The sequence below is a fragment of the Sylvia atricapilla genome, chromosome 7 (assembly GCF_009819655.1).
Source record: "Sylvia atricapilla isolate bSylAtr1 chromosome 7, bSylAtr1.pri, whole genome shotgun sequence".
NCBI classification, from domain to species: Eukaryota; Metazoa; Chordata; class Aves; order Passeriformes; family Sylviidae; genus Sylvia; species Sylvia atricapilla.
The window spans coordinates 23046524-23072410 of record NC_089146.1 but is presented as its reverse complement, the minus strand read 5'-3'; the positions used below and the strand labels follow the sequence as shown (position 1 = coordinate 23072410).

The window sequence follows — 25887 nt, the reverse complement described above, 5'->3', positions numbered from 1 at the left end:
TGCGCCGCGCCGCCGGGTCCTCCGCGCCGCCAGGGGGCAATACACCAATACACCCCGCGGCGCGGTGGCTGCCGGGAGCTGTAGTCACGTGGGCCCGCCGGCTCCCCATGGTAACGGCGGCGGCGGGTCCGGCGGGCCCGGGTGGGTGGTGAGTATGGCCGTGTTGCCGCTCTCTGGGCCGGGGCTTTGCTCCCCGCGTGTCTCTGCGGGTTGCACTCTCAGAGTACTCCCACTGGTGCATAGGGCTCGTGGTCCCCTTCGCTGCCTCTCCGGCCCCCCCGCCCCATAGCCCGTGCCCCGAAGAGGCACCTCGCTCCACCCCGGGCCTCCTCGCGGGGCTCGCCGTGGTCCTGCCCTGTGACCCCGTGCGACTGGGGCGGTGGTTCGGGAGCGCTCTATGGCGAGACATGCTGAGGTTGGCGGCCTGGGCCGCGCTCAGGAGCGTCCTGGTAGAACCTTCGGCTTCAAAGCCTTTCACTTGGAGAAACGAGAGACTGATGTTCCCTGGGCGAGCGGCAGGGAGGAAGGGCTGGCTCCCCAGCCACCCACGGCCCGAGGGAGCTTCTCCAACGGTACCTGGCGTATTAGGATGGCGCTGGGATTGACCAGGCCCAGGTGGGATGCCGGGACATCTTAGCTGTCCACCCTTTCATTGGGGTCTTGGCTCGGATGCTCTTGCGTTGTAAAAAGGAGCCGTTGAGTCTGAAAGATGAAAGACAGAGCTGAGTTGAGACAAGCCTGGAGTATTTCCTGAATGCCTCCAAGGTTTGGGCAGGGAGTGAGGAGCAAAGACGTGGGGAAGCCCTGTGGCACTGTGCCAGCCTCCTGTCTTCCTGTGCAGCTGGGCTGTGGATTTCTCATGGGAGGCAGAGTTCAGCCCCACAGCTCCACATCAAAACTCTGCTTACATGACTCCCTGAGGCTTGTCTTTCTTGCGGTGTTCTCCTCACCAAATGGGCAGATGACATCTAGTGACTCCTGGATAGTTTGGGGGAGTTTACAGTGGATTGTTTGCCTTATTACAGTTTTATATAATAATATTTCCCCAATTCTTACTGTTTGTACCCAGCAGATAGTAGCACTTGTCTTTCCTTTTGTTGCTCTTTTGCTACAATTGTTTTGTGTTAGGTAAAGTTAATTGATAACAATTGCTCCTTCCCACACCTCAGTCTAGGGGTACTTCTCAGCACTGCAAGGATCGCATTTCAAGGAGGAGCTGAGGGGACAAATGTCACCATCCCCTACAGGTAACAGCGCCTGCGTGGAGATGTCAGATCACTGACACAGGCTGGGGGCTTTGGCTGCTGCACCAGCCTGGCTGGGTGCCACTCCTTGACATTTCCCAGGTTCCTGCCGTGCATCAGGTCTGGGAGTATTTGGCAGCTTCTCACCTTCAGTCTCTGTTTCTTCTCCACTCCTGAGTCCTGAGAGATTGCTGTTTGGAGTGAGGGTTTTGCAGTGTCTTCAGAAGAATTTTTCCCAGCCCTGTCAGGGTATTGAAGAGTCCTCAGCACATACTGAAGGACAAATCTGGGAACATTTTCTTGCAATTGCAGATATGTTTCAGTAAAAATTATCAAGAACAGAAGATGGACTAAGAAATTATGTGTTTTGAACTAATTGGGGAGTTCCTGTCTCCTTGCTATGTGTTGATATTTCATACTTGTTTCACTCACTCCAAATCCTCTAGTTTTATTTTTCTACTAAAGGCCAGTCTGCCTAAGACCAGATGGAGTTGTGCTGACTGCCCTCAGATCCTACACTGGTGGCCACACTCTTCCCAGGTCTTGCCATGTTATTCACCTGTGCCTTTTCTCCTGTCATGAAGCTTAATTGAAAATGCTGTCCCTTCAGTTTGGATCTGCAGGAATGGGCTGTAGACCTCCTTGGTGAAAGGCTGTTAAACACCTCATGGTTTAGCTTTGTTGCTTTTCACCCAGACTTGTTTCTCTACACTTGTTTATGCTGCAGTACAACTGCCTCTGTTGCCCATGTGGTGAAAAAATACAAATCGGATGGAGGCAAGGGCACGCACTTGCCAGCTTCACTGCTGGGGAAACAGAGCTGCATTATCCGCTGTCACTGTACACTACGTCTGCTTCAGGCCCTGGGGAATCTGCCAGGGAGAAAAGTTGATATCCTTTGATAATGATAGGGACTCCATGCTCTGCCCTTTGCTGTGGCCCCTGCGCTGTCTGGTTACAGCCAGGTCAGCTCTGCCCGGGTGAGCACAGAGCCAGCCCTTTATTTTAGGCGTCCCTGGTGCGCTGAAGCTACAGCGCTGGATTTTCTGCCTACTGTGCCAGAGTTCCTCACCTCGTCTGGCAACTGTGCTTCAATGCCCTTAGAGTGGTGGGAAAGTCTCTTCTGGAGTCAAACACATGAGCCTTCAGTACCCAGCCCACCCTGTGTGTGCATGGAGGGAAGCATTTGCTGCAGTGCAGGGTGAGGTGGTGGTTGGATTGCAGCTCTCCCATGGCTTGATCCAGCATCCTGCTGTCCTTGAGGTCTGCCTCCACCTTGGGAACAGGATCACACACCTGAGCTACTCTGTTTCTCTTGCAGGGCAGTGCTCTGCTTAGGTAAAGGGTAATTTTGGGCAGCCATACACTCCTCATAGTTCCTCTATTCAGTATGGAGTTCAGCACCACAGCTGATGAATGGAAATGACCAGCCCTGGCACAAATGTAATCCTGGGATGCTGGTGGAATTTGCTGATGCATCCTTGCAGAGGTTGAGTTCTCAATGGGTTTTGTTGGGTTTTGTTTTGTTTTGTTGGTTTTATTGTGTTTTTTTTGTTGTGGTTGGTTGGTTGGTTTTTGTGGGTTTTTTGTTTTTGGTATGTTGGTTGGGTTTTGTTGTTGAGTGTTTGTTTTTTGGGTTTTTTGTTGTTTTTTTTTACTCAAGTGGCCAAGCAAAAACTTGATGTCTTGGTTAGGACAGAAGCTGGTTGTCATCTTCTGGATTTGCACACAAAATGTGGTTCTGCAGCGATGATACTGAAGCTGAGAGGGAACAGTGATGCTTAACTCTGCGGCAAAGCAGCTCACCAGGCTGTTACACCCAACTGCATTTCTGCAGTGGCCAAGCTGGCTCTGAGCTGTGTTGTCCTTGTAGCCAAATTGTGGCCAGTAACACCCTCTGCTCTTCAGTTTGAACTTGCTGGTGGCCTCAGGTGCTTTGGCTTGGTGTGTGACTGCCCTTGAGGCCACTTGCTTCTTGGAGCTGATGTAGGGGAGAGAGGGCTGTTTCCATGCTGTTGAAACACAGTTTTGTACCTAGCTACCAGCTGTTGGAGCAGTTTTAGGTGCTCGGTTGGTTTCAGATCAGTGTTTCTGATCTTTTTCAAAGTTTTAAATTTTTGAAGGGATACAAACCCTTATTTTGAAATGTATATTGGTTTTAAAACCTGTTTGTTTTGCATTGTTGTTAAGTTGCTTGTTCAAGCCTAAATCAAAAGTCCCATAGCTGTGGGTGAGGAACTTGGTATGAACTCAGGTCTCATTTAGAAAAAAATGTTATCCTTTTAATCATAAAGAAAAGAACAGACTATTCATCCTGCAAGGGCATAGAAAACAATAGCAATTGCTGTTGTCTAATCTCTCCTCCTTGTGACTTTAGGCTGTGTGTGGCTGACAACACATTATCAGGTCAGCTTGCAGCGCATACATTTACAAGCTCTTGTTATTTTAAGTGTGTCACTGAGCTGCACTTAAAATAACCTCCACAGCCAAACTCCTCTAACAGTGGGATGATGTGCACACCCAGGCTCTTAAGGTCTTGTCCTTTCCTGTTTGGAACAGGACTGTGAGGAGCTGCCACACTCATTAGAGGAGCACATGCTGCAGTGGGGCTCCGGCTGGAAGAAAGGATTTTGACTGATGCATACTGGGGCACGCAGAGTCTGGGCTGTGTATTGGCCCTGTGCTCTTATGATGTGTCATTTGTACAGGCTGGGGCAGTGCTCCAGCTGATGTCCCAACACTTGCAAGCGAGCTGTGTGGCAATAAAAGGTGCTGGCAGAATAATTGTAAGCAAGTGCAGCTGTACAGTCACTCCAACAGTGACAGCTTTGGCCTCTGTATTGTGTGTCAATAAGTCCAAGCCAAAATCCATTAATTACTTGGTTGGGTTTGAATTCCAGCCTGGCCAGTTCATCCAGAGCCTTTCCTAGCTTATGTTTCTACAATAAAATTCCAAGAGTTTTATTGCCATTGTGAGATGCAGAACAGACTCCAGCTCCTTTGTTGTAGAGTTGCGTTGGCAGAACCAGGGATTGCATCAAGCTGTGACCTTCGTCCATCCCAAAACTCCAACTGAACTAAACATAAAGGGAAAATTTCCCAGCTGGTTACCATGGGGCAAGTGGCATTGTTCCTACCCAGAGCTACAGAGATGTGGCAGCTGCTCTCCTGTTGTGACCACAGCCTGGCATGTGAAGGTGCCTCTCTCCATCAGGTCTCCTGGATGCTCAGCAGCTGCTTTGTCAAGCTGTCCTTGCAGTAAGGATGGGAGACAGTTTTCGGGTGGACATTAGAGTTGGTTGTGCTGGCATGCAGGAGATGTGAATGGGGGGAAGGACAGGTAGCATGGGCTGGTGCTATTAGTCTGGATATATCCTGACCTGCCCCCTGTGGGGACATCTTCCTTTCATCTTCCTGCCCCTCCTGCCCCTGTCTCTGAGCTCCAGTGTCTCCACAGGGAAACAGTGATGGTGAGTAGCTGTTGGCCAACCTAGGCTTTACCTAAAAGCTGTACTAAAGTGGCTTTCTTATGCAGACACTGCTTCCTGCACACCTCTCCCCTGTGCTGGTCCAGACTCTTCTGCAACTCCATGACAAAACTGCTTGGGAGAGGGGCAATCTCAGCACATTTTTGTCTGCTACTGTCGGACTGGGCTCCAGGCAGTGTTAGCTAAGGCTGTGCCACGGCCAGACCTCCACCCTGGTGTCCACAGCTGTCAGCAGTACCCCCGTGTCTGTGTCAGTCACATCTGTGCTACTGTTGTCACTTACTCCCGATCAGGGTCATACAGGGCTTCTGCTGGCATTTTCACACCTGTGTATAAGCTGACTGTAAGATTCACAGCCCTTGTTACAGCTTCATTAGGCCACATCACTTTTATTTTTACAGCAGGATGATCCACTGATAGCTGTAAAGCCGGGTGGAGATGAGGTACAGATGGCTTTCACTTCGGGCTGGTTTTACAAGGTCATTCACAGCCTGGTGAGAGTGCAGGCCATGGCCAAACTGGCAGCGCACATGGTGATGCCACAGTGACAGACCCTCTAGGCAGGAACACTTTCATTCTCCTTGGGTTTTAATTTGCTCTTTAACACCTATGCTCACTGATGTGCTGGGGTCACTTTGTGGTCTGAGTGTGCTTTGTGAGCTGCGTGGCTCTGGGGGCGGGCAGCGTGTGGAAGCCAAGCTCCACTCCCTTATTTACTGGTGGAAATTTGAGCTGGGCAGGTGGCGGCATCTGAGCCACAGCTCCTTCATTCTGTGCTAATCGCTGTGAATGTCACAACACAGCCAGGTTTGCTGCTGGGGGCAGATTGGGTAGCAATGGAATAGTGTTGTACATCTCAGTTCTGGGATTCTCTTCCCTGAGGCTTGGAGCCCCTCTGGGCTGTAGCTCCCACTGGAATGCAGGCACCCTGTCCTCATCAGGAGTTCTCAGCTTGACTGTACAAGCACTAACAAGCAATGCAGCCCTTTGGGCATGGAATGGACTTGGCACCTTCTATATTTCCTTAAAGAGCTTGGTAGGGTAGCAGCTCTCCTTGAGAGCGTATAACTCCTATGGGATCCTGCATGGGATGATCCATCTCCTACACCCTCTGGCTGAGATGCTGCTGACCAGGTGTGTGCTGGAGCTGATTCATAGGTTGAGTTATGGCAGGTGTAGGTCTGTCTGACCCAGCGCTGTTGTGGTGTGAGCTGCTGTGATGGTGCTATAGAGCAACCTCAGGGTCTCCAAGCTACACTTTAACTGCTGCATCTGAGGCTTGTCTTTCAGGTGAGAAAGGAGTGTGTATGTGTATGGCAAGAAAAGGAAGAGTATGATGGTTGATGCACTGTTTGTCATTCTTTTTATACTTTTTTTTAAACATGCAAGCATGTGAGAGCTGGAAGGTAGAAGAACCAGCCAGCCTGCTTGGAATACAAATTCTTATCGCAGCTGTATCCAGAGGCCCTCCAGGCATGTGGTTAAAGCAATAACTGGCTAGTGGTTTGTTTTCTCTTTTCCCTTCTCCTCAGGCAAGAGAATGTTGCAGGTATGGTGCAATAGTTCATTCTAGGAAGATTCAGGACACTTACATCTGCACCTCTGTGGTCTGCCAGTTTGCTCCTTGCAGGAGACTTTTCTGTAGGAGTGCAGTGGGGAGAAATGTTATGTGCACAGTACTGCCAAGCTCTGCTGGAAACAGAGGTGTTGATGTTAGAACAGCCCTGCATTTGCTTCTTGCTGCCTTGTCAGTCCCGAGCCTTATAGGAAGCCTTTAGCCCTCACTGAGCTTTTCTACAAGAGTGAGCAGTATGTTCCTTTTAAAAGCAAGGGCTCAGATTCTCACCTAGTTCTGTGACGTTGTAAGCTGAAGCTTTAAGAAGCAGGGAGAAAAAATAAAGCAGACGTTTTGGGGCTTGCGGCGGAGTGAGGAGGGTGATGTTGGAGACACAGATCTGGAGGAGTGAGCTCCAGCTACTCTGTGGGTCCCAGGCAGGCAGCCTCTTGTTGCAGACAGGGTGGCTGTGCTGGGGCTGCTACTCCATGGCCCTGGCTGGTAATCAGGCACGCCTGCGTGTTTGCAGGGTACAAGCTTTCCTGCAGATGGCTCTCTTTACATTGTTCTCTGCATCCTCTGATTTCATGTGAGATGCCAACCATTCTTTGACTTGGTCTTGGGAGACTCTTGGTGAGCTCAGTAAATGGGAGATGTGGTTTTTGTCCTGCAGGAAAAGCAGCTCACTCTGCTTTCCTCATGTGGCATTGGGCTGGGTGCTGTGCCCTGACAGGGCAGCAGTGTCTTTCATGCTGTCCTTTTGTTTCAGGCCAGCAAAGATGTTGCTGTAGGTGACTGACGCCCTTGTGCCTCACGTGCTATGGCTCTACATGGCGTCTGCAGGACCAGACCATGCTAATCTGAGCCCCAAGCAGCAGAAGAGCATTGGGCTGGAGTCAGGCACCCTTCCGGCAGAAAGACCTCAGTCCTGCTGGGCCTGGTGCCTTGCTCAGCAGCAGGCGAAACCCGTCTGGAATTTAGAGAAGAGATATGTGAGTGCTTTCCAGGATCGCATCCTGCTGCCCTCAGGGATCCCTCTGCAGCAATCCCGCTTCTTGTGCTCACCATCACTACGCCATGCACATCCCACTGAAGATAGCCTCCAAAGCCCTCCAGACACTCGCTCTGTCACAAGAAGGGTGATGTCTTCTGTGCTGATGGAGCCCTGCCTGCTGGCAGAGGAGCGCTCTGGAACTGGGATTAAAGGCTCTGCCCTCAGCTCAGGTCAGCAGGCTGCCAGCTCCTGTAGATCAGTGCTCAATAACAACTCCTTTCTATGGCCAAGCAGTGCTAAAGTGCCTTTTCTGCAGTCACTGAAGATGAAAAAGGTGGAAAACACCTGGAGTTTTCCTGCTGCTTCATGGTCCCACTCCAAGGACCATAGGGACAGCTTCTCTAGCAGCCTGATCAACAGAGCAGTGACAAACAGCAATGTTTTGTCAGAGCAAAACACAGTCCCCTCTCTTACCCCTGTGCCAAGCCGTGTGATCCTCAGGAAGGACCAGTGCTGGTTGGGGGATGCTAAGGGGAGACTTCACAGCTCAGAAGAGAAGGATCATGAGAGGAGCCTCTTTAAGGCTTTGCAGCAGCTCCCTAGTCAGGCTGCCACACACAGAGGCTTTGGGTGCCAATTCGAAAGTTCTGGCCTTGTGAATGTGGGCAGCCTGTCCAATCAGAACAGCAGGAGGAGGCAGCATGCTGGAGTGCAGATCATCCGGAAGGAAACCATCGCTCCCCTGAACGTGAAGCTAGGCACCCATCGCCTTAGCAGTAACTCGAGCCTTACAGGCACCTGTGATGCCGGTGGCCCCACTCAGCAGATCAGTGTCCATCCCTTGGGCTTGCGGGCCGGCGCTCCCGACTGCAGCACCGGTTGCCGTCCCATGGGTGTGCCGAGCCCTCTGTGTGCCGGGGACCGCCTGGCAGGAACAGAGACTCCGCCCTTCGCTGCCGTCTCTGAAGTGGCAGCACAGGTGTCCACCATCCAACTGGAGAAGGAGGAGAAACAGGCCCAAGCTGTGGTTCCAGGAAAGCTTAAGTAAGTAGAGGCAGGAGGAGGAGGGAGGCTGTGGCAGGATGTGCCAGGCTGGCTGCTGTGTCTCTGTGTGTTGGGAGAGGATGCACTGTGGGCAGTACCAGGTGGTCATAAGGATAACCATGGGCTGTGTCCTGGAGCAAAACCCAGCTGTAGAATCCTAGTGGGTGAGACACTTTCCTGCAACCCCTAGCTCCACACCCGCTCTTGGGATGGCTCCAAGCTGTTCTGCCTTCTGTTTCAACCACAACAAGGAGTTACTGTGTGGCATTTCTAGTTTGTTCTCCTCAGCTAGGGGCCCTGTCTTCAGTGTTAGGCTCTGCACATGTGTTGAATGAAGCCTGCTGTTGAGCCACGCCTTCCTAGTCAGCAACATGGGTTCATAAAAGAACACAGAGCTGAGACAGAATAGAAAGGGTGTGAGAACATGGAGCTCCTGCTCTCCTACTGAGAGTGGGTGTCCTTGTTCCTCTTCTTTCTAGCTGCTCTGGAACATGTTCCTTCTCAGTGTGGTCTGAGGCCTCTCCATCTTGCTAGCTTGGGATGAGTGCTTGTACATCAGCACTGGAGAGGGCAGTGCCCTCATTCCCCTGCCCACATTATCTCATGCTGCCTCATGGGCTTTTGGCCCCAGAAAGCATGTGCCATTCCTTTTTATGTGCTGTCCTTTGTCCCAGTACTACTGCTGAGAAGTCACTGCTGGAGCCTAGCCACCCCCAGGATGAAGCAGAGGAAGAAATTCCTGATGGCCTGGATGAGAGCTGCAGTCAAGAGGAATATGAGGACAGTGAGTGCTGGTTCCCCACGGGGGGGCTGTGCTCCTTGCCTCAGTGTGGGGGGAGAGCAGGAGCTATCTGGGAGCTGGGGGTGAGCACAGCTGCCTGCTGTCTTACATTCATGCTGTCATTTCAGTATATATGAACCCAAAAGTGATGTAACAGCAAGGAGGAACTGCATGGGTTCCTTCTGAGAGCAAGCTTGGGCTCACCACTGTTCTTCTCCAGAACGTACCCATCTCCTCTCTGTGCAGGGCTGTCAGCTCTGCTCCCTTCCCAGTTTTTATGACCCAAATTGGTGGGCAAAAGCCAGGATCCAAGGATTTGGGGCAGCTGGAAGGTTCTGTCCCCTGCTGCATTGTTTCTTCTCTTTCCTCACTAACTGTGTGCATTCACTCCTCATGGACACCAAACTTGAGTTCGTTCCCTCCTGCAGGTGACTCGGATGCTTCCTCTGATGCCGATGTGTCATCCAGTGGCTCTGTGACTTCTGGATCCAGGTTAGTAGCTGTAAACAGTGCACTGAACTTGGTGTATTTTTCTAGACTTGTCCCAGGACCCAAGGGAATGGCTTGAAGTTCTGTCAGGGGATGTTTAGGTTGGATATTAGAAAAAGGTTCTTCACCCAAAGCCTCAGGCTTTGCTGTCTGCCTGACAACTTGCTGCTTCCCATCATGTCATCACTAATCTGGGAGACAAGCAAGGCTTTCTGTGAGCAAGTATTGAGCCTTAGGGTGCTGCAGGGCTCTTGGTGTGCACATGTGGTTGTGAAAGTCCTGCAGCGGTGATGTAAACTGGCCCAGCAGCTGTTTCTGGCAGGATTGTCTGGTTGGCCTCTGGGACAGATGGGGGAAGCAGTGCTTGGGCTAAATGCCTCTTGCAGCAAGTGGGGAGGGATGTTAACCACTTCTTTGTGCAGGCTGTGTGCTGGCATGGTCTTGAAGCCTCTGCAGCTGTCTTCTGCCTTCAGTTTGTTGCGGACAAAACCAATTTTGTGCCAGAGAATGTTAACCAATATAATCCTTGCCAATTAATAAACTTTTAATTATTGATTTCAGTGCTGGAAAAAAAAACCAACCAAAAACCAAAAAACAAAACAAAAAACAAAACAAAGACCTTGAGAAAACACCTCTTCTTCCCCCATCCTTTTCTCCAGTTCTTCTCCAACAAGCTACACTTAGTCCCTTCAGTGAGACAAGAGGTGGCCCAAGAGATTTGTGATAGCATGTTGAAGTTCCTTTTCTTTTGCTGCTCTTTGTTCCATATTGGATTGCTCTGGTGTGGCTTCTTCCACTGGCTGCAGTGGCATATACTTGAATATATGTACATTGCAAACCCTACTTTTCACTTCATGACCTTAATAGAAATATTACAAATTCTGTCCCTCCTTCCAAGTACTGGGGATTGCTGCAGTGAGTTGTACATACAGTGGGTGAAGCTCCATCCCTCTTCCCTGTAACACAGCAAAACCACAAGGGTTGCAACAGTTAAATGATATGTATTGCAATCTCCACCCCTTGCTCCCTTGGACAAGGTTATAGGGTTTGTCATGTAAAAAACTCCACTCCTTGCCCCAGAAAATCACAAACCCCACAGTGGTTACTTGGTTGTGCATTCATTGCACTCACCCCCTCATTGCTGCAGACTGAGTTACTGACCTTAGTGCCCATTGCTTGCACCACGTTGCAATGATGGTGCAAATTCCTGATATGCAGATTAAGGTTCTTCCAGATTCCCTCTTCCTTTGTTACTTTTCACTTTTAGCCAGCTGCCTACTCTTTCATCTTTCTTAGGAATTGCATTGGGTGCCTGACCCAGCCTGCTGAGTCTCAAGATAAAGTGCTCAAACCAGCTCTTGTCTGCAGTTTATTCCCTAATGTGCCTCCAACTATCTACTTCAGTACTCGGGATGAGACAGGTGAGCCAAGGCCTGTTGTTACACACGGTGAGAGTGGCCAACCCATTATTAGGGAGCAAGGGGTACTAGCACACAACCTGGAGCTGGCTGGCAGTGGCTGCCCTTAATCCTTCCCATTATGAGACCCAGCACTGCTGTGAGATCCAAATGGCTGCAGTAAACTCTGTTGCTTCCATTGTTTGGAGTGTGACTCAGGCTGCCACTAAATGTTCCAGTGTCCTGGATCTCCCCCAGCTGTGGAGTCTTCTGCTCCATGATGATTCTGCAGCAATGGCTGTGCACCCCTGTCTACAGGCCTGGTGCCTGTGCAGCAAACCATAAGAATTTTGCAGCTATAGTAACTCCAGGTATTGTGTTTGTTTTCCTTCAGTCATTAACTTTTTTACCCTCCTAGTGGAAAAGCTGCCTTGGGAGCAGAGGAAGCTGCTGCGATGGAAAATGTGCAGAGTCACGCCTAACATAGTGAAGCAAACTATTGACAGATCCCACTTCAGAGTTAGCAAAAGTAAGTTGGGGGAGGCAACGTTGTGTCCTTGCTTTACCTCCAGCTCAGGGACACAAGAAGGCAGAATTCCTGCAAAGAACAAAGCGGAAGCCATACAGCCTTGGCACTGCAGGATGCTGGGTTCTGTTGCCTGTCTGATCTGCAGTATCCATGATCTCTGGGTCCCTCCAGGGTCTGATCTGCCTCTTGGCTTGTTCCTGGCATGGACCACGAGGACTTGCTTCTGGGCTGAGGCAGATGTGAGCCTGGCTTGCCACTCTGAGGAGGCTGGCCCTCATGTATTTCTAGGCCCAGCACTGCTGCTCCTTGTGCCCATGTACTGAGGAGGGAGGCCATATCTTCTCTGACCATAGCCACAGTTCTCAGGGTTGGGAAACTTGTCACAGAAGAGATGTGTAGGAGAACCGTTGAGCATTTGCAGCTACGATTCATACTCTGCAATGCAATCTCCTGGAAGTATTTATGGGACTCCTGCATGTATCAGGAAACCTCTGCACAGACTATTTTGGGACTATAGAGAGACAGAGAAAGTCCTAAGAAGTTTTGGCATCCTACATGTCCCTCAGGAGCGCAGCATTCTTCAGCCAACTGCTTCATTTATCAGCTGTAATGCAGAGAAGTGAGGATGCTGGGGAATGAAAGGCATTCCTTTAACCCTTTGCCTCTTCAGCCTTGCAACCGGTCATATTTGCAAGGATATGACCCGCTTAGTTAACTGGATGTCACTCACAGCCCATGCTTTGGCAGCTTTGCAGTAATGAGTATGAGTGCTTTGTTCTATAGCTGTGCAGCATCCTTGGCACACTTCTGCTATCCCAAGGAGATGGGGTAGTGTGGGTTGAAAGGGGTGGCAGGGTACTCAGTCATGGACTTTTCTGTTTTTCCTGCAGAAAACAATGACTGGCTGGGTTGCTGGGGCCACCACATGAAGTCCCCTGGCTTCAAAGCCATCAGGGAGCACCAAAAGGTAGGGGCTGCTTTTGGCTGACCTCCTTCACGTGCATGGAGAGTGTGGTGGAAGCAATTTGGATGTTTTTCCCCTCGGGGCCAGATGTTTGCTGTGCAAGTGGTCCCTGCAGTGCCCTTCCAGACCTGGGAGAGGAGTCCAAGAGACAGGCATAGCTGGCTGAGCATCTCTGCTGTGAGGGTGGCTCTTATACAGACTGAGGCTGTAGCCAAATTGTGTTTATTTGTGAGCTTCTCTAAATTCAGTCATTGCTGCTTAAAGCAGTCCTTCTTCTGGCAGAACTGAGGGGTAGGGACAGTGCCCTCACTGCCCGTGCAGTGAAGGACATGTACCTTACTCTGATCACTGAACAGTCAGGTGGGGCTCATGGCTTGAGAACCTGTGAGGGACCAAAGCTTTGGTATCTGTCACAAGTACATGCATTTTCTGAAGAGCTGTGATGCTCTAAACTATATGGTTTGTCCCTGCAAAGCTTCAGGAGTAGGTGGAATCAGTTTGGGTGCAATCTTGAGAGGGGAGCAAAGACTGTCACCCAGCACTGTATTCAGAAAGGATGTATCCTCTGCCAAGGGAGCAGGAAGGGGTGGACAAGGAGATGGGGAAGCAGAGAAATCTCATAGCATCTGTGTTCCTTTCCAGCTAAACCACTTCCCTGGTTCATTTCAAATTGGAAGGAAGGACCGTCTTTGGCGCAACCTGTTGAAGATGCAGGCTCGCTGTGGGAAAAAGGAGTTTAATTTCTTCCCTCAATCCTTCATCCTGCCCCAGGACATCAAATTACTCAGGAAAGCATGGGAGGAAGGAGCTAGCCGACAGAAATGGATTGTGAAACCAGTAGGTGTAAAGCAGAACTCAATCCTCTGTCCTTTTGTAGCTGCAGGGAGAAGATCTGATCCTTTATTTTTTGTGTTTTGCAGCCAGCATCAGCAAGAGGCATTGGTATCCAGGTCATCCACAAATGGAGCCAGCTTCCCAAAAGGAGACCACTGCTAGTACAAAGGTGAGTGAATATAAAACCAAGGTTGACGCACAGCCTGGGACCTCTTAGTGTCTTGTATCTCTGGCCATTTCTGGGCCCCTCCCACTGTGTGGCAAAGCAGAAGTACCTGATTTGCATCTGGTCACTTCTCTGGAGACTGCTTGGTTGTCCTGCTGCTGGAAGTTTGGCTCTATCAGCTGCAGCTGAGCTTACTGGAGTGCTGCTGTCTCTGTGTAGATATTTGAGGTCTCAGACACAACTTGATTTCATGAGCTTTCTGGAGCTTCTGTCTGGCAGGTGGACAGCTTCAGGTCTGCTGTGATCTGGCTCACACTGCTCTGTAGTCTGGGATTTGGCATGTTTGGAGACAAACCAACCTTATCCAGTTCACACAAGCACAGTGGGAAGAGACATCCCAGGAAAGAGGTGGCAGTTGTCAAAGATTTGTTCTTATCCAAGTTAGAATGGTTCAGTAAAAGCCTCAGTGTGTGTAGATGTTAGTCAAAGGATTTTCTTGAAATAACAGAGAAATTCAGTCTCCTTCCTCTTCTGCAGAAAAGTGGAATAGCTCATCTTTGAGGTTGCTTTCTTGGAAGATTCTTGTGAGGGCAGGAAAACTGCAGAGTTTGGCACACAGAACTGTTGTGTTTGCTTGTTAGTTCTCCCTGTCCCCTTTCCATGCAATGAGATAATCTTTCCTATGGAAAATCATGAACTTCTAGGATGAAAAATCAAACGATTTGGTTTAAAATACCCAACTGTTTCTGCTCACTGTACAAAACCATCTGTGGTGTACTGCATGTCTTAGATGTTCCTGAATATTGTGATCAGTGTTGTGGGTGTGGAAAAGCTACTGTATCTTAAAACTGGGGAAAATATCTTCAAAATGGAACCGAACAGAAGGAAACACTGCTTATGTGCTGCAGGAACTCCTCGTGAATGGGAGAGCTGCTCTTTCTCTCATTTTGTCTGTGATGCAATTAACTTGGAAATGCTGTGCAAAAAGGCTTCTGCATTGATCCCTTTTTTTGCCACGGCTTATGAACTGGGGATTAGAGATGTTCCTGCATATGAAAATCATAACCCTTATGTGCTTACTTCCCTCTGCAGATACCTGCACAAACCCTACCTCATTGGCGGGAAGAAGTTTGACCTGAGGATCTATGTTTATGTCACTTGCTATGATCCTCTCAGGGTCTACCTATTCAAGGATGGATTGGTTCGCTTTGCCAGCTGCAAGTAGGTTGTGCAGGAGAGTGGTTCTGGGGGCTGCCTTGGTGCCCAGGCATCTGTAGCTGTGGTACCCACTCTGTCTGGGGCAGGAGGGAGTTATCACCTAAAAGAGTGATGCTTAAAGCTGTATCTTGCTTACTTAAGAAGCAGTGTGGAAACACACGGGGTCGCTGCAGGTGGCTGTTGTAAAGGAATGTGAGAGGATGCTGCCTTCATCCAACCTTGCCAGTGAAAGATCAGCTCAGTGTAAAGCTGTTCTTGAAATACGTTGTCTGTGCTTTATTCTGCATAGAAGCTGGCACACCAGAAACTGAGATGTTTCTTCCAGTTTTCATTGTATTGCCTCAGGCTGCTGCAGTTCCATCAGTGCTTCTGCTCACTGATGCTCTGGCTTCTATTTCTTGGGGACATGCTGTGAGAGTGGGATTGCATTCCACTGTCCCAACAGCCTGTTCTGTCTCATGTTTTGTTCCATTAGCCTGGGTTGTCTGGGGACAGAGAGCTGCAGGCAGCCGGGGTGGTGGATGGCTGAGAGTGGTCTGAGATGAGAACAAAGTCTGTGTCTCTTTTGTGGACCTGGGACAGCCACTTCAGTCAGTAACAGCTTGTGTTACTCTTGCCTCCTCCAGGTACTCTTCCTCAATGGACAGCCTCAGCAACAAGTTCATGCACTTGACCAACTACAGTGTGAATAAGAAGAACACAGAGTACAAATCCAACTCGGATGAGACTGCTTGTCAGGGACACAAATGGTAGGTACTGCTTTTAGGGTACAAGGTAGCTCTTTCTAATTCCCATTAAATCAGACTTTTTTCAGTAATCTTACCCAAAACTTGAACTTGCCTTCTGTATCATCTGCACCCACTTGGGAAGCTGAAAGAACAGAGTGATTTTAGCATGAGTTAGTGGACTCTGGATGGCCTTCCTGGCTTGTGATTCATCCTGTCCACTGCTGCTTGAGATGTAGGTTCTGTTCATCCTGCCTATGTCTGTGCCATTCCCTGCTTCCAACGCTGAACTCATCTCTCTGCTCATTCATCCCTTCCCCTGTTGTGGGGGCAATGGGATGTGGTTAAAGCAGAATTTGATTGGTTTTTGTTAGATATCGAATGAGTGTTTTTTAAATAAGCTAGATGGGAACTTCTGCCCGTTTCACTCTTGACTTTGCTGTGGAGGCAGAGAAGGGGATAGCCCTGGTTCAGAACTGTTAATTTACGTGCTACTCAGTGAGAATAGGAGCAGTGGTGCCCTTTCTAGGCCTTTGGGAGGAGGGCTGCAATGTTGCAGGAGTTCCCATTCCTTGCTGTCCCATGGGTGAATGGATGCAGGCCCTAGGAACTTGTCTCTGATTCTGTGGTGGTGTTTGAACCCTTTTAAAAATAGTGCAGGATAGAGTTCTCAATTCTCAGCTTGGGCAGGGCTACTGCACTTCAAAGAGAGTTGCAGAAGGTGCTTTTCTGTGGCCAGATAAAACCTGGACTTGCTGCACAGTGGTTTCTTCCTCCAGTGGGACTTTTAGCAGGGTCTGCTGCCTCTCACCAGTTGCAATTACATGGGGGTGGGATTGTGTGGGTTTTCCATACTTGCATGCAAGTCAAAGCTGGCTGCTCTTATGTTAAAGATAAGTGTGGCTGTAATCCACTCCATCTTGTATGCAGGAAGTGTGACCTTTGGATTCCTGGCCATTAGCCACATGGTCTCACTTGAGAAATATCTGAGCATCCTTGGCTCAGTGTCAGAGTAGTTTACAGCACTCAGTGTGGTGTGGGAAACTCCTGTAAAAGCATAGATGCTCCCTCATACCATCTTGTTACCCACATTTTTCACATGTTACCCATGTTTTTTTATCTCTGAAGCCTTAGAGAAATGGCTTTAGCTAAAACTTTTTGGGGTCTTGCTGGATCCTTGCTGAGCTGCTTTGTAGTGCTGCGGGGGAAGGCCTGCAGGAAGGGGAGGTTTGCTGAGGACATGGAGGGGGAGGAAATTGAAGATCTGGGCCTGACTTACCTTGCTCATGCGCTAATTTGAGACTGTGCTGAGAGAAGTCTATGACAGATTCATGTTCCTAGTAGCTTGGGCCTTCAAAACCAGGGGCCAGGCTGGGGAGAGCAGCAACTAGGAACTGAAAGGTTTGAGGATGTCAGGAGGATTGCCATGCCAGGGAAAAGAGTGCTGTCAGGGTTCCCCTCTGTTGCTTTCACCATCAGCAGCAAGGGGCTACAGAGCTACTTCTTTTCCTTTCTCTCTCACAGGGCACTCAAAGCTCTCTGGAGTTACCTGACCCAGAAGGGAGTTAATAGTGAGGCCATCTGGGAGAAGATTAAGGACATCGTTATCAAAACCATCATTGCGTGAGTCTTGGCACCCCTTACTGTGTGTGTCTGTGAGGTGGCCCCTTTGACTGTCCAGTCCCTTCTCAGCCTGGTCCTTTTGCTCTTAATTGAAATAGTATCATTGCTGTTGGCTTCAGTATTTCTTTGTGGATCTCTCCTTTCATCCTGTTATTTATGCTCCTGCAACAGTAGCTGCAGGAGCTACAGTAAGCCTACAGTTTACTACGGCAAATAGACCTTACATTTCCCTGACCTACCTGAAGGCCAGGAAGGTGTGGTGTACCCCAAATTGCCCAGCTTGCCACCCACTCCTCTGCTTTGCCTGAGAGCCTGAGAAGATGCTCGCTGGTGCAGGATAAATCCTGTATTCAGAAGTGGAGGCTACCTGACACCGCAGGGATGCTCAGGATGCAGTACTGGTTCCATAAATAGTGAAGCAGCAGCAACTCACAGGCCTGTGTTGGTCCCTCAGCCCACCTGCTCCCACAGCACATGGTTGCATTACCCTTCCAGAACTGTCAACATGTGCTGTGAACAGCCAGAGCTCTGCTGTCTGTCTGATTGTTGGAAACAAGCAATTTTTCTTGGCTTGCAGTTCTGAGCCCTATGTGAACAGCTTGGTGAAGATGTATGTGCGCCGGCCATATTGTTGCCATGAGCTGTTTGGGTTTGATATCATGCTGGATGAAAAACTCAAGCCCTGGATCTTAGAAGTCAACATTTCCCCAAGGTAAAGCATATTCTGAGCCACAGCAGAGTGGATAATAGTCTTTCTTTTACTACAGAGTCAGTTTGGCTTGCAATGTCCCCTGTAGCCTGTGCTAAAAGACCACGGGCTTTGAAGCCTCCCTCTCCAGATTGCAGGAATCAAAGCCCTCCCTGTCTGCGAAAGCAACATTCATCTGCAGTTCAGAAAGCTTTGCTGGGCATGCTCCAGCTAGAGCCAGGGAGGAGTATGTTAAAAAAGGGAGGCCAAGGAAGAATGTGTCTTGAACAGAACGGATGATGGCAGAGATTTCTTTGCGTGGGCAGAAGCAATCAGCAGTTCCACTGCCTCGTGCACCATTTGCCTCCTGACGGCATCCGGCCGCGTGGTGTCGGCTGTGCGGGCGGGGAGGGCCAGGAGCTGCAGGGTAACCGAGCATGGCCTCTCCTGCCTGCAAGAGTGGGTGAGCATGAGCTGTACACAGAGCCAAATACACAGCCCTCTGGGAATGGATTTGCCTATTTCTAGCAAACTCGGGAAGAGATGGAAAAATTAACTATTTCTGATAGGAAGCCCCACCTTCAAAGAGCTATTGTCAAGATTTTTCTGTCAGTGTCTTATGGCTGGTTTCATGAGGTGAGGGGCAGGCTGGTGTTTTTATCATGGTCAGTAATAACCCAGGGATTGATCTCAGGGCCATGGGGCTCGACACCTCCATTCTAGCACTCAGGCTGCTGTGATGCTTCCTCTCTGCAGCCTCCACTCCAACTCTCCACTGGATGTGAGCATCAAGGGCCAGATGATTCGGGACCTCCTCAACCTCGCTGGCTTTGTTCTGCCCAGCATGGACAGTGTGGCCTCAAGGACACATACAAGAAATGGCTCTACCTGCAGGTTAGCCCCCTTCTCTGTCAGAGAAGCACGCTTTTTACTTGAGGTATTTCATCTGGGAGGTTACTTGGAGCCCAGCAAATGCTGGCTTCTAGCTGTTGAGAGTCTGTGCTTGCTGGTGCTTCAGTTATGGGTCCAAAGAACTTGCCTCGTTGCCTGAGTATCTGTTTCCCATGGTTTTTTCAAGGCAGAGGGATTTATGGCCTCTCTGCAGGTCCATAGTTGGAAGTGAGGCCAATATAATTTATGCTTGCTCTGCAGTTCATCAAGTCATGCTCTCTTATCCTTCCCCCTGCCAGAACTAATATGATGCTAAGTTTCACTGCCTCTCTGTTTGCTTGGGAGGACTGGCTGGCTCTGTTGAGGCTGGATCTGCTTACCCTCTGACCTACCACAACTGACATGCTGCTGCCTGGAGCAAGAGGAGCACCTGTTGTTTTGCAAGTGCTGAAGTGATCAGTTCTTTAGGCAGGACTGCAGGTGTCACACGCTGCCAACCTATGGGTGGAGGTGTGCACAGTCTTACTTCGCAACTAACATGGCTGTTTTTTGCAGAATGCTAATTCCTGAGTGTGTGTCCAGCCAGGCACCTAACCCTTTTGTGGTTCACCAGAGCTAGGGCTTATCCTGGTTTCAAACCTGATGGCTGGAAGGAAATCAGTCTGTTCTCTGCAGCAGAGTGGCTGCTGGCCATATGTCATTGAAGGATCAGCTTGCTGGGTTAAGCACCAGCATGCAGTGATGTGTGGGCATGCCAAAAGATGGGACTCTTGCCCTCTGAGTGCCCTGTGCCTTCAGTGGAGAAGCTTGGAACATGGGCCTGTTCCAGATGGGGAGCTCTCACCAGCTTGTCTGCGGTGCTTTGATCACATGCTGGTTTGCCACTTCCAGTGGAAGTGCTGAAGGGCAGGTGTCTGCAGAAAGACCTGTAGGGGATTAAGTGGATCCTTAACATGGTTCAGATGATGCATTACCAGATTTCTTGCATCCAGAGGCAAGCTTGTATAACTGTATTTGCTGCCCTGGGAACCACGTGAAGGGGGTTTTTTTGTATATGGGCAGAATTCCAGTAGATCCTTATGTTACCCAAGCACCATGCAGCACAGACTCAAGGTTCTGCTCTCCCTGTTTGGATCTGCACACAACTAGTAAGTTTTGCAGCCACAGAGAAAAAAAGCTATGTTGATATATGGTTTAAAATGTTTTCAACAAGTATGTCCTGGGTTCTGGCATCTCCAAATTGTTCAGCTAGCTCTTAGAATAGATGGTTGGTAGTCGGTACAAAAGGCCAGGACTTCCCATGGCATGTGGCTGAATTCAAGTCCTAAGAGCCACATGAATCACATCATGGTGTGTCTTTGACCCTCTTGCATCCTGTGTGAGTGTGAAGTGATGGCTAACCTTTTGGGTGAAGGAACACTGAAATGTCTTAGTGAGGGGCTGGCAGAGTCCTCCTAGTTTCCCTGCCCACATACTTCCTGGGTTCTGAGCTGATGCACAAGGCCAGGGATCCATCACTGATCTCAGAATTAGTGAAATCCTTGGAGAAAGTGTTCTCTCCACTTTGTCATTTTCATGAAGGTGTCATTACTTTCTCAGAAGTTGCTGGGAGCAGCTCTGCCATAACAGGACTTTGTCTTCTCCACTTAAATGCTCTATTGCCTCTCTTGTGTCCTCAGTCTGGGGAGTGCTTTGAAGGAGAAGCCCAAGCCAGTATCTGAGCATTTGAGAGCAGAGAAGATGAAGAAGGCTTATTACTTGATGCAGAAGATACCTGACCAGGTACAAAACCACCTCCTCTTATTTGCACTATCATGCTAGACCCATGACCCAGCCAGTCCTACATGTTCTATGCCTCTTCAGATTGTGCTCTTCTCTGGGGTCAGCTGCATGATGGGGTGCACTTGGGCTCCAGTGGGTTACAAGACAGTTGGTCAGAAATAAATTTGGTTTGCTTAAGCTGTTGTCTCACTGACTTATCTGTACATTAAAATAGGCATGTGCTGAGGAGCACGTTACCCACCAATCCCCAAACAGTCTGTGCACTGCCTGTTAATTCTTATGTCTCTGTGCAGTTCTTACAGCCTTTGCTAGCTGACCCCCATGCTGGGTTGGTGTGGCCACTGGCTTTGTGTGCCTCCTGGCAGTGTGTTTAAGAGAAGCTGGGCTGCAGAACTGGTGTTCTCTTCAGTTCTGTGCAGTGTTGGTGCCACCATTGAGCCTAGATTCCCTCCACAGTTTCCCTGTGGCCTTTGTATCAAAGATCTCAGACACGTGGAGACCTATGCTTGAGAGATGCTTCTCCCTCACCTTGGATTCCTCTTGTCTGCAGGATTTTTATTCTTCTGTCTTGGACATCCTGACTCCAGATGATGTTCGCATCCTGGTGGAGACAGAGGATGAGTATTCCCGGCGTGGGCAGTTTGAGCGGGTGTTCCCCAGCCACATCTCCATGCGGTACCTGCGCTTCTTCGAGCAGCCTCGATATTTTAACATCCTGGTGACCCAGTGGGAGCTCAAATACTACTTGAATAGACACAAAGGTAACTGCCTTCCAAAGCCTGGCACAGCCACCTGACTCAGGCAGGCTGCCTGCCAGCAGTCGTGGGAGACTTCTGAGCTATGCATGTTGAGGGGGAGCTGCCTGCCTGCATACTAACCCCTAGGAAATGTGTTACCTTCCCAGACTGCTTCAAATATCACAAAAAGCTTACTCTGATTTGATGAGAGTTTCTGATGCGCACTGCACCAGCACTTCTAGGTGCCCTGGGCATGAAGCAGACAGGGATTTTGCCTTCAACTTGTAGCTTTGGCCTCTCACTGTGTTTCTCTTCTCTGTTTTGAGGGAGAAACAGCTGGATTTTCTGTGCTTTGCTCCTGACAGGTGATCTCTGAAGGAGAAATTTGGCCTATTCCCTGGTTTCCTGCAGCTTTCTGATTGATGCAATATAGTTGGTGTACCAGTGGAAATTTTTCATAAACACTAGAAATCTAGCTAACATTTCCATCCTTTCAGGACACAATTCTGTGTTTTCATAAAAAACATTGTCCTTTAATGAAGCATAGCTAGGCTGGACCAATTCCTTCTCACCCAGGGTTGTCTCTATCAGGGCAGCAGTATAAGCTATTTGTGAGAGAGAGACAGTGAGGTCTAGCTTGATGGGTTAGAGAAAATAAAAAGAGACTGTGGCTCAAGACTTTCCATCCAATATCTGATCTAGATGGAGAGGCTTCTGGAGGAGCTTGTCCTCCACTGCAGTGACTGTATGTGTGCTCCTCACCTGACTATCAAGGAGAGAAAGAAGGAAGAATGCTTTTATCACTTTTCACTGGTGTTAAAGCAAGTATCAAAGGGGTCAGTAACAGTCTTTCACAGAGAGATGGTAACATCATAGCCTTCTCTGCCTGTGTTATCAGCATGTGTCTGCCTTGCTGATATCTTTGCTGGATGATCTTCCATCAACTGGAAGAAAGATCCTGTCATCACCCTCACTGAAGTGCTGCCCTGAACTTCACCACTCAGGCAAGGGTCCTGGTTCAGTGCTCCAGCTTCCCCAAAGAAGCCAAGCGAGCAGATTTGCTCTATCTCATTGTTGGTCTTTACTTCGGAGCAGAACTCACCCTCCCCCTATCCCCTTCCTGATCCCCTGTGTTTCATGTAGCACTCCTCTTTCCCTAGCCAGCAAGATGCAAAGCCCAGGCTGGTGCACAGACCCAGGAAAAGGCATCTGAGCTGCCCTGCTACACTTGGCCCCCAACATGTGGGGGTTATTTTACAGGGTTCTGAGGCTTGCTGAAAGGTCACCAAGGAACAGTCTTTGGACAGCAAGGATTCTTCTGGTATCTTATAGAAACTCACAGTAATCCCAGCTGGACAGTATCAATGGATTCTGCTGGTTCTTAATTCTCAAGTCATCCTAGCCTTCTGGTATGACCCTAAGACTCTAAAGAGAACAGGATGGGAGTAGTCCTGAATTTCTCAATATTTCTGGGTTGGCCACAAGCAAGTTACTAGGCTGTAGTGGGGATGGCTAGCAGGAAGCCCTGGAGGAAGTAGAGCCTGTTCTGTGCAGTTGAACACATGGCTCTGCTTCAAAATGACCTTGCTTGTGCTCTGGAGCACCACATCTTGTGTGTGGTAAGAGGATCGGTCCCTTCCAGTCATACCAGCGATGATCTCTGCCTGTGCCAGTCTTGCCCCTCTGTCAGGGCGTCTTGAGCTTTGGATGGATCCCTATAGGGATAAGATGAGGCACTGGGATGCTGCAGCAGATCAGTGCTTTGCAAGGAGGAGGTTGCCTGAGCTGCCCTTCTCTGGGAAAGGGGTCGATGACAGCAAAGCTGCTCTACATTTGCACAGTGGGAACTTTCACCAGTGCAGCCCAAATCAGGTGCTGCTGTTAGCAGGCACTGGGCTCAGGGGGACAGCCAATCTGGTCTAATTCGGCAAATCCTGTGTTGCCCCAGTTTCCCTGTTTCGCTGAGCCTGCTGCAAGGAATGTCTTGGCTCCCTGGGAGGAAGGCAAGCACTGCAGCAGCCCACGCACTGATGTTTGCTCGTACAAAGGGTGAACGCCCTCAGTTTACCCCGTGTTTGCTGGCACTCAGGCACGTGTTCAAGTAGTTATTGCATAGCATGTTCTGTGTGGTCAGTGCAGCATATTTGCATGCCCTGAGCTGGGAAGGCTTAACTCTCTGTAAACCTGGCTGTTCGTTCTCACTTATTATTTTCTGTAATTTCCCAGGTCTGGAGCTACTGAAGAACTGGTGTGTCAAGGGGTACCACACTGGGGCAGGGACAGATTTGGCCCAGATGGTGCGTATAACTGTGGGTAAGGTAGGCAGAGATGGTTGTTTACCTGCACAGAGTTGGGAAGAGATCCTGCTTGTTCTGCTTCCTCTGGCTCCTGTCTTACCTGTTTGCCTTCTTCCCTCTTTGCCAAGGCCTCAAGGAGTTTGGAAAAACCCATGCTGCCCTATTTCCCACAAACATGAAGTCATGAACAGTATATCAGATCTGCAAGTATTTTGCATCTGAATATCCTTGGGTGCACTGGGCATAGCCCTACGTATTTGGCACCTGTCCTGCCCATTGTTTCTCTCTGTGAGGGAGTCATCTCTGTCTGTCACTCCTGTGGCTTACAGCAGAATGCTACTCTGAGAGAAACCCACTCTTTTGACCTCGAGATGTTCTACTCCCACTTTCAGCAGAGGGATTCATTAGGCAGAGAGCAAAGATTGCTCTGTTTGCTATTCTGGGAACAGTCTTGTGGCAGTGACAATGCTCAGCGGTGAGGCAGCTCTAGCTGAAGCTCGCTAGGGCAGCCTATGGCAAAGCACAGCAGGCTTGAGGGATTTTTGCCACAACTTAAATAGCCATTCTCTTGTCATCTTCTCCTCCCACAGTGGTCATTGCCAAAGTCGTTCTTCTTCCAGAAGAGTAGCATTCAGTCAAACGACTTCAGCAAACTGGAACTGGGCAGATTGGGGTGAGTTTGCACTGGCCGTGATATTTGTGGTGTTCACAGTGTGGCTTTTGGACTAGTGTCCTGGTAGAAAACTGGCAGCCCAAAAAGCAGCTTTATTTAAGGGGAGAGGAGCAGGTTGGTTTGCAGGCTCTGAAGCCTCTGCTCTCTGGAGAGCCAACAGATGGGGCTGGCATGATGTCTGTGCAACTGGGCATGTCTTCTTGGCACTGTACACCCACCCAGCTTAGATGGGAGTGAAGCTCAGAACAGCCAGATCAGGTGATGCTTGGAGCTGTCATGGTCAGAACATGCTGACAAGATATTCCTCACACTGGAACTTGTATCACTTCTGTGGACACTGATGTGGTTAACAGTGAGCAGAGGCTCTCAGCCACAGCATTGGCTGGGGGAACAGTGAGGCCTCCAGGTCTGTTACACTCTCCCAGCTTCCCTGAGGAAAGCTGGGCTGCTGACAGCTTCCTGCAGAGGTGGAGGACTTGAGTTTGTCTGGGTGAACCAAAGTGAAGGGGAGGCACACCCCTGGTCTCCGGTTCTAAGAAAAAGGTCATCCCTGTTTCTGTGCTGAGGCCAAGATGGAGTTGGGTTTACACACAGACAGGGAGACTAAGCTGTGACACTGAAGTCCCACTGATACTGGGATACCTGTTGGGGTCTCTGGTGCTGGCTGGGATGGGAGATGGAGTAGGTGAGCCTGGCAGCCCTATCTCTGAGTCTATGTGTAGTGATACAGCAGATGATTATTGCACCATGGTCCTTTTGGTCCTTTCTCACTGTCCTTAAGAAGCTTCACTGTCACCTTTTTGTTGCAGCACATACCTCCCTTCAGCTGGTGAGGATCTCACGAGATGCCTGGAGCCCAACTCTACTCAGAGCTTACCTCTCAAGTGCACTGGTGGAGCCAACCAGAAACCTGCTGGCTGCCTCTCTGACACTGCCCTGGTGATGTGACCAAGCAGCCACCGTCCCTCCCTGGGGACACATCAACCTACCTCAAAGGAAGAGACAGGAGCTGACTCTGTAGAACAAGGACTGTGGGAGCCCCTTGCACTGCACATTTGTTTTGGGGCTAATTGTAGAGAGGGACATTTTCCTGGCCAAAGAGGAAATCTGTGAGACTTCAGTTTCTAAAACAAGTGGCAAAGCCTGAGGAAGTGGGGCTTATCTGACCTTTGTCCTAGACTGTTCTTAAAGCCTGACATGGTGGTTTTTTTGCTGTGTGGAGCTGGCTGAGCCTGCCCTTCTTGTCCCCAGTCAGCACAGGCTGAGCCCTTGCTCGCCTGTGTCTTTGTCCTGAGTTGCTGGCACCTGAGTCTGCTCCTGCCCTGCTGTAGCCTCGCCCCTGGAGATAAGTCCCCAGTCCTCATGCCTGGGACAGTGAAACTGTCCAGTTTTATCCTTTCTGAATGTCTGTGCCAACATCCTGCCCTCCCTCAGCAATAGGCCCTGCAGGAGACCTCAGGATTGCACATCACAGCTCAAGAGAGACCACAGGTATCAGTGTGGCTCCAGTTCTTTGTGGGGGCAGTAGGGCTGCTGGGGAGGGAGCATCATTCTCAAGGCCATTGGCTCTCTGGTGTGCCCTGCAGCATGTGTGCATGGACTGCAGGCCAGTGCTCTTCTCCTGGGTCTGCTCTCTATTTTCCCTTTGTTTCTGAAGGATTTCTATTAAATTTTAACATTCAACTGCTCTCCTGGTTCTCATCTGCCTTCATTTTCTCTGACCTCTTTGTGTCTGGTGGGAAGCTCACCCCTTCCCATGCTTCACTGG

At 49.7% G+C, this 25887-nt stretch overlaps 1 protein-coding gene across 2 annotated transcripts; it reads left to right on the top strand.

Moving 5' to 3' along the window:
• Nucleotides 1-5: 5 nt before the first annotated feature.
• Nucleotides 6-25807, top strand: TTLL4 (tubulin tyrosine ligase like 4). Of its 2 annotated transcripts, XM_066322956.1 has the most exons (20): nucleotides 6-235; nucleotides 1710-1784; nucleotides 7057-8325; nucleotides 9000-9109; nucleotides 9535-9598; nucleotides 10892-11016; nucleotides 11411-11521; nucleotides 12412-12488; nucleotides 13128-13322; nucleotides 13406-13488; nucleotides 14578-14706; nucleotides 15330-15452; nucleotides 16953-17051; nucleotides 17629-17763; nucleotides 18496-18633; nucleotides 20310-20412; nucleotides 20963-21173; nucleotides 23376-23446; nucleotides 24037-24119; nucleotides 24929-25807. In XM_066322956.1, the coding sequence occupies exons 3-20, from the start codon at nucleotides 7118-7120 to the stop codon at nucleotides 25065-25067; spliced, it is 3204 nt and encodes a 1067-aa protein (XP_066179053.1). In that variant the 5' UTR covers nucleotides 6-235; nucleotides 1710-1784; nucleotides 7057-7117; the 3' UTR covers nucleotides 25068-25807. The 2 variants fall into 2 exon arrangements, with proteins under 2 accessions (XP_066179053.1, XP_066179054.1); XM_066322957.1 differs by lacking the exon at nucleotides 1710-1784 and having other exon boundaries at nucleotides 116-148.
• The last annotated feature ends 80 nt before the right edge of the window (nucleotides 25808-25887 follow it).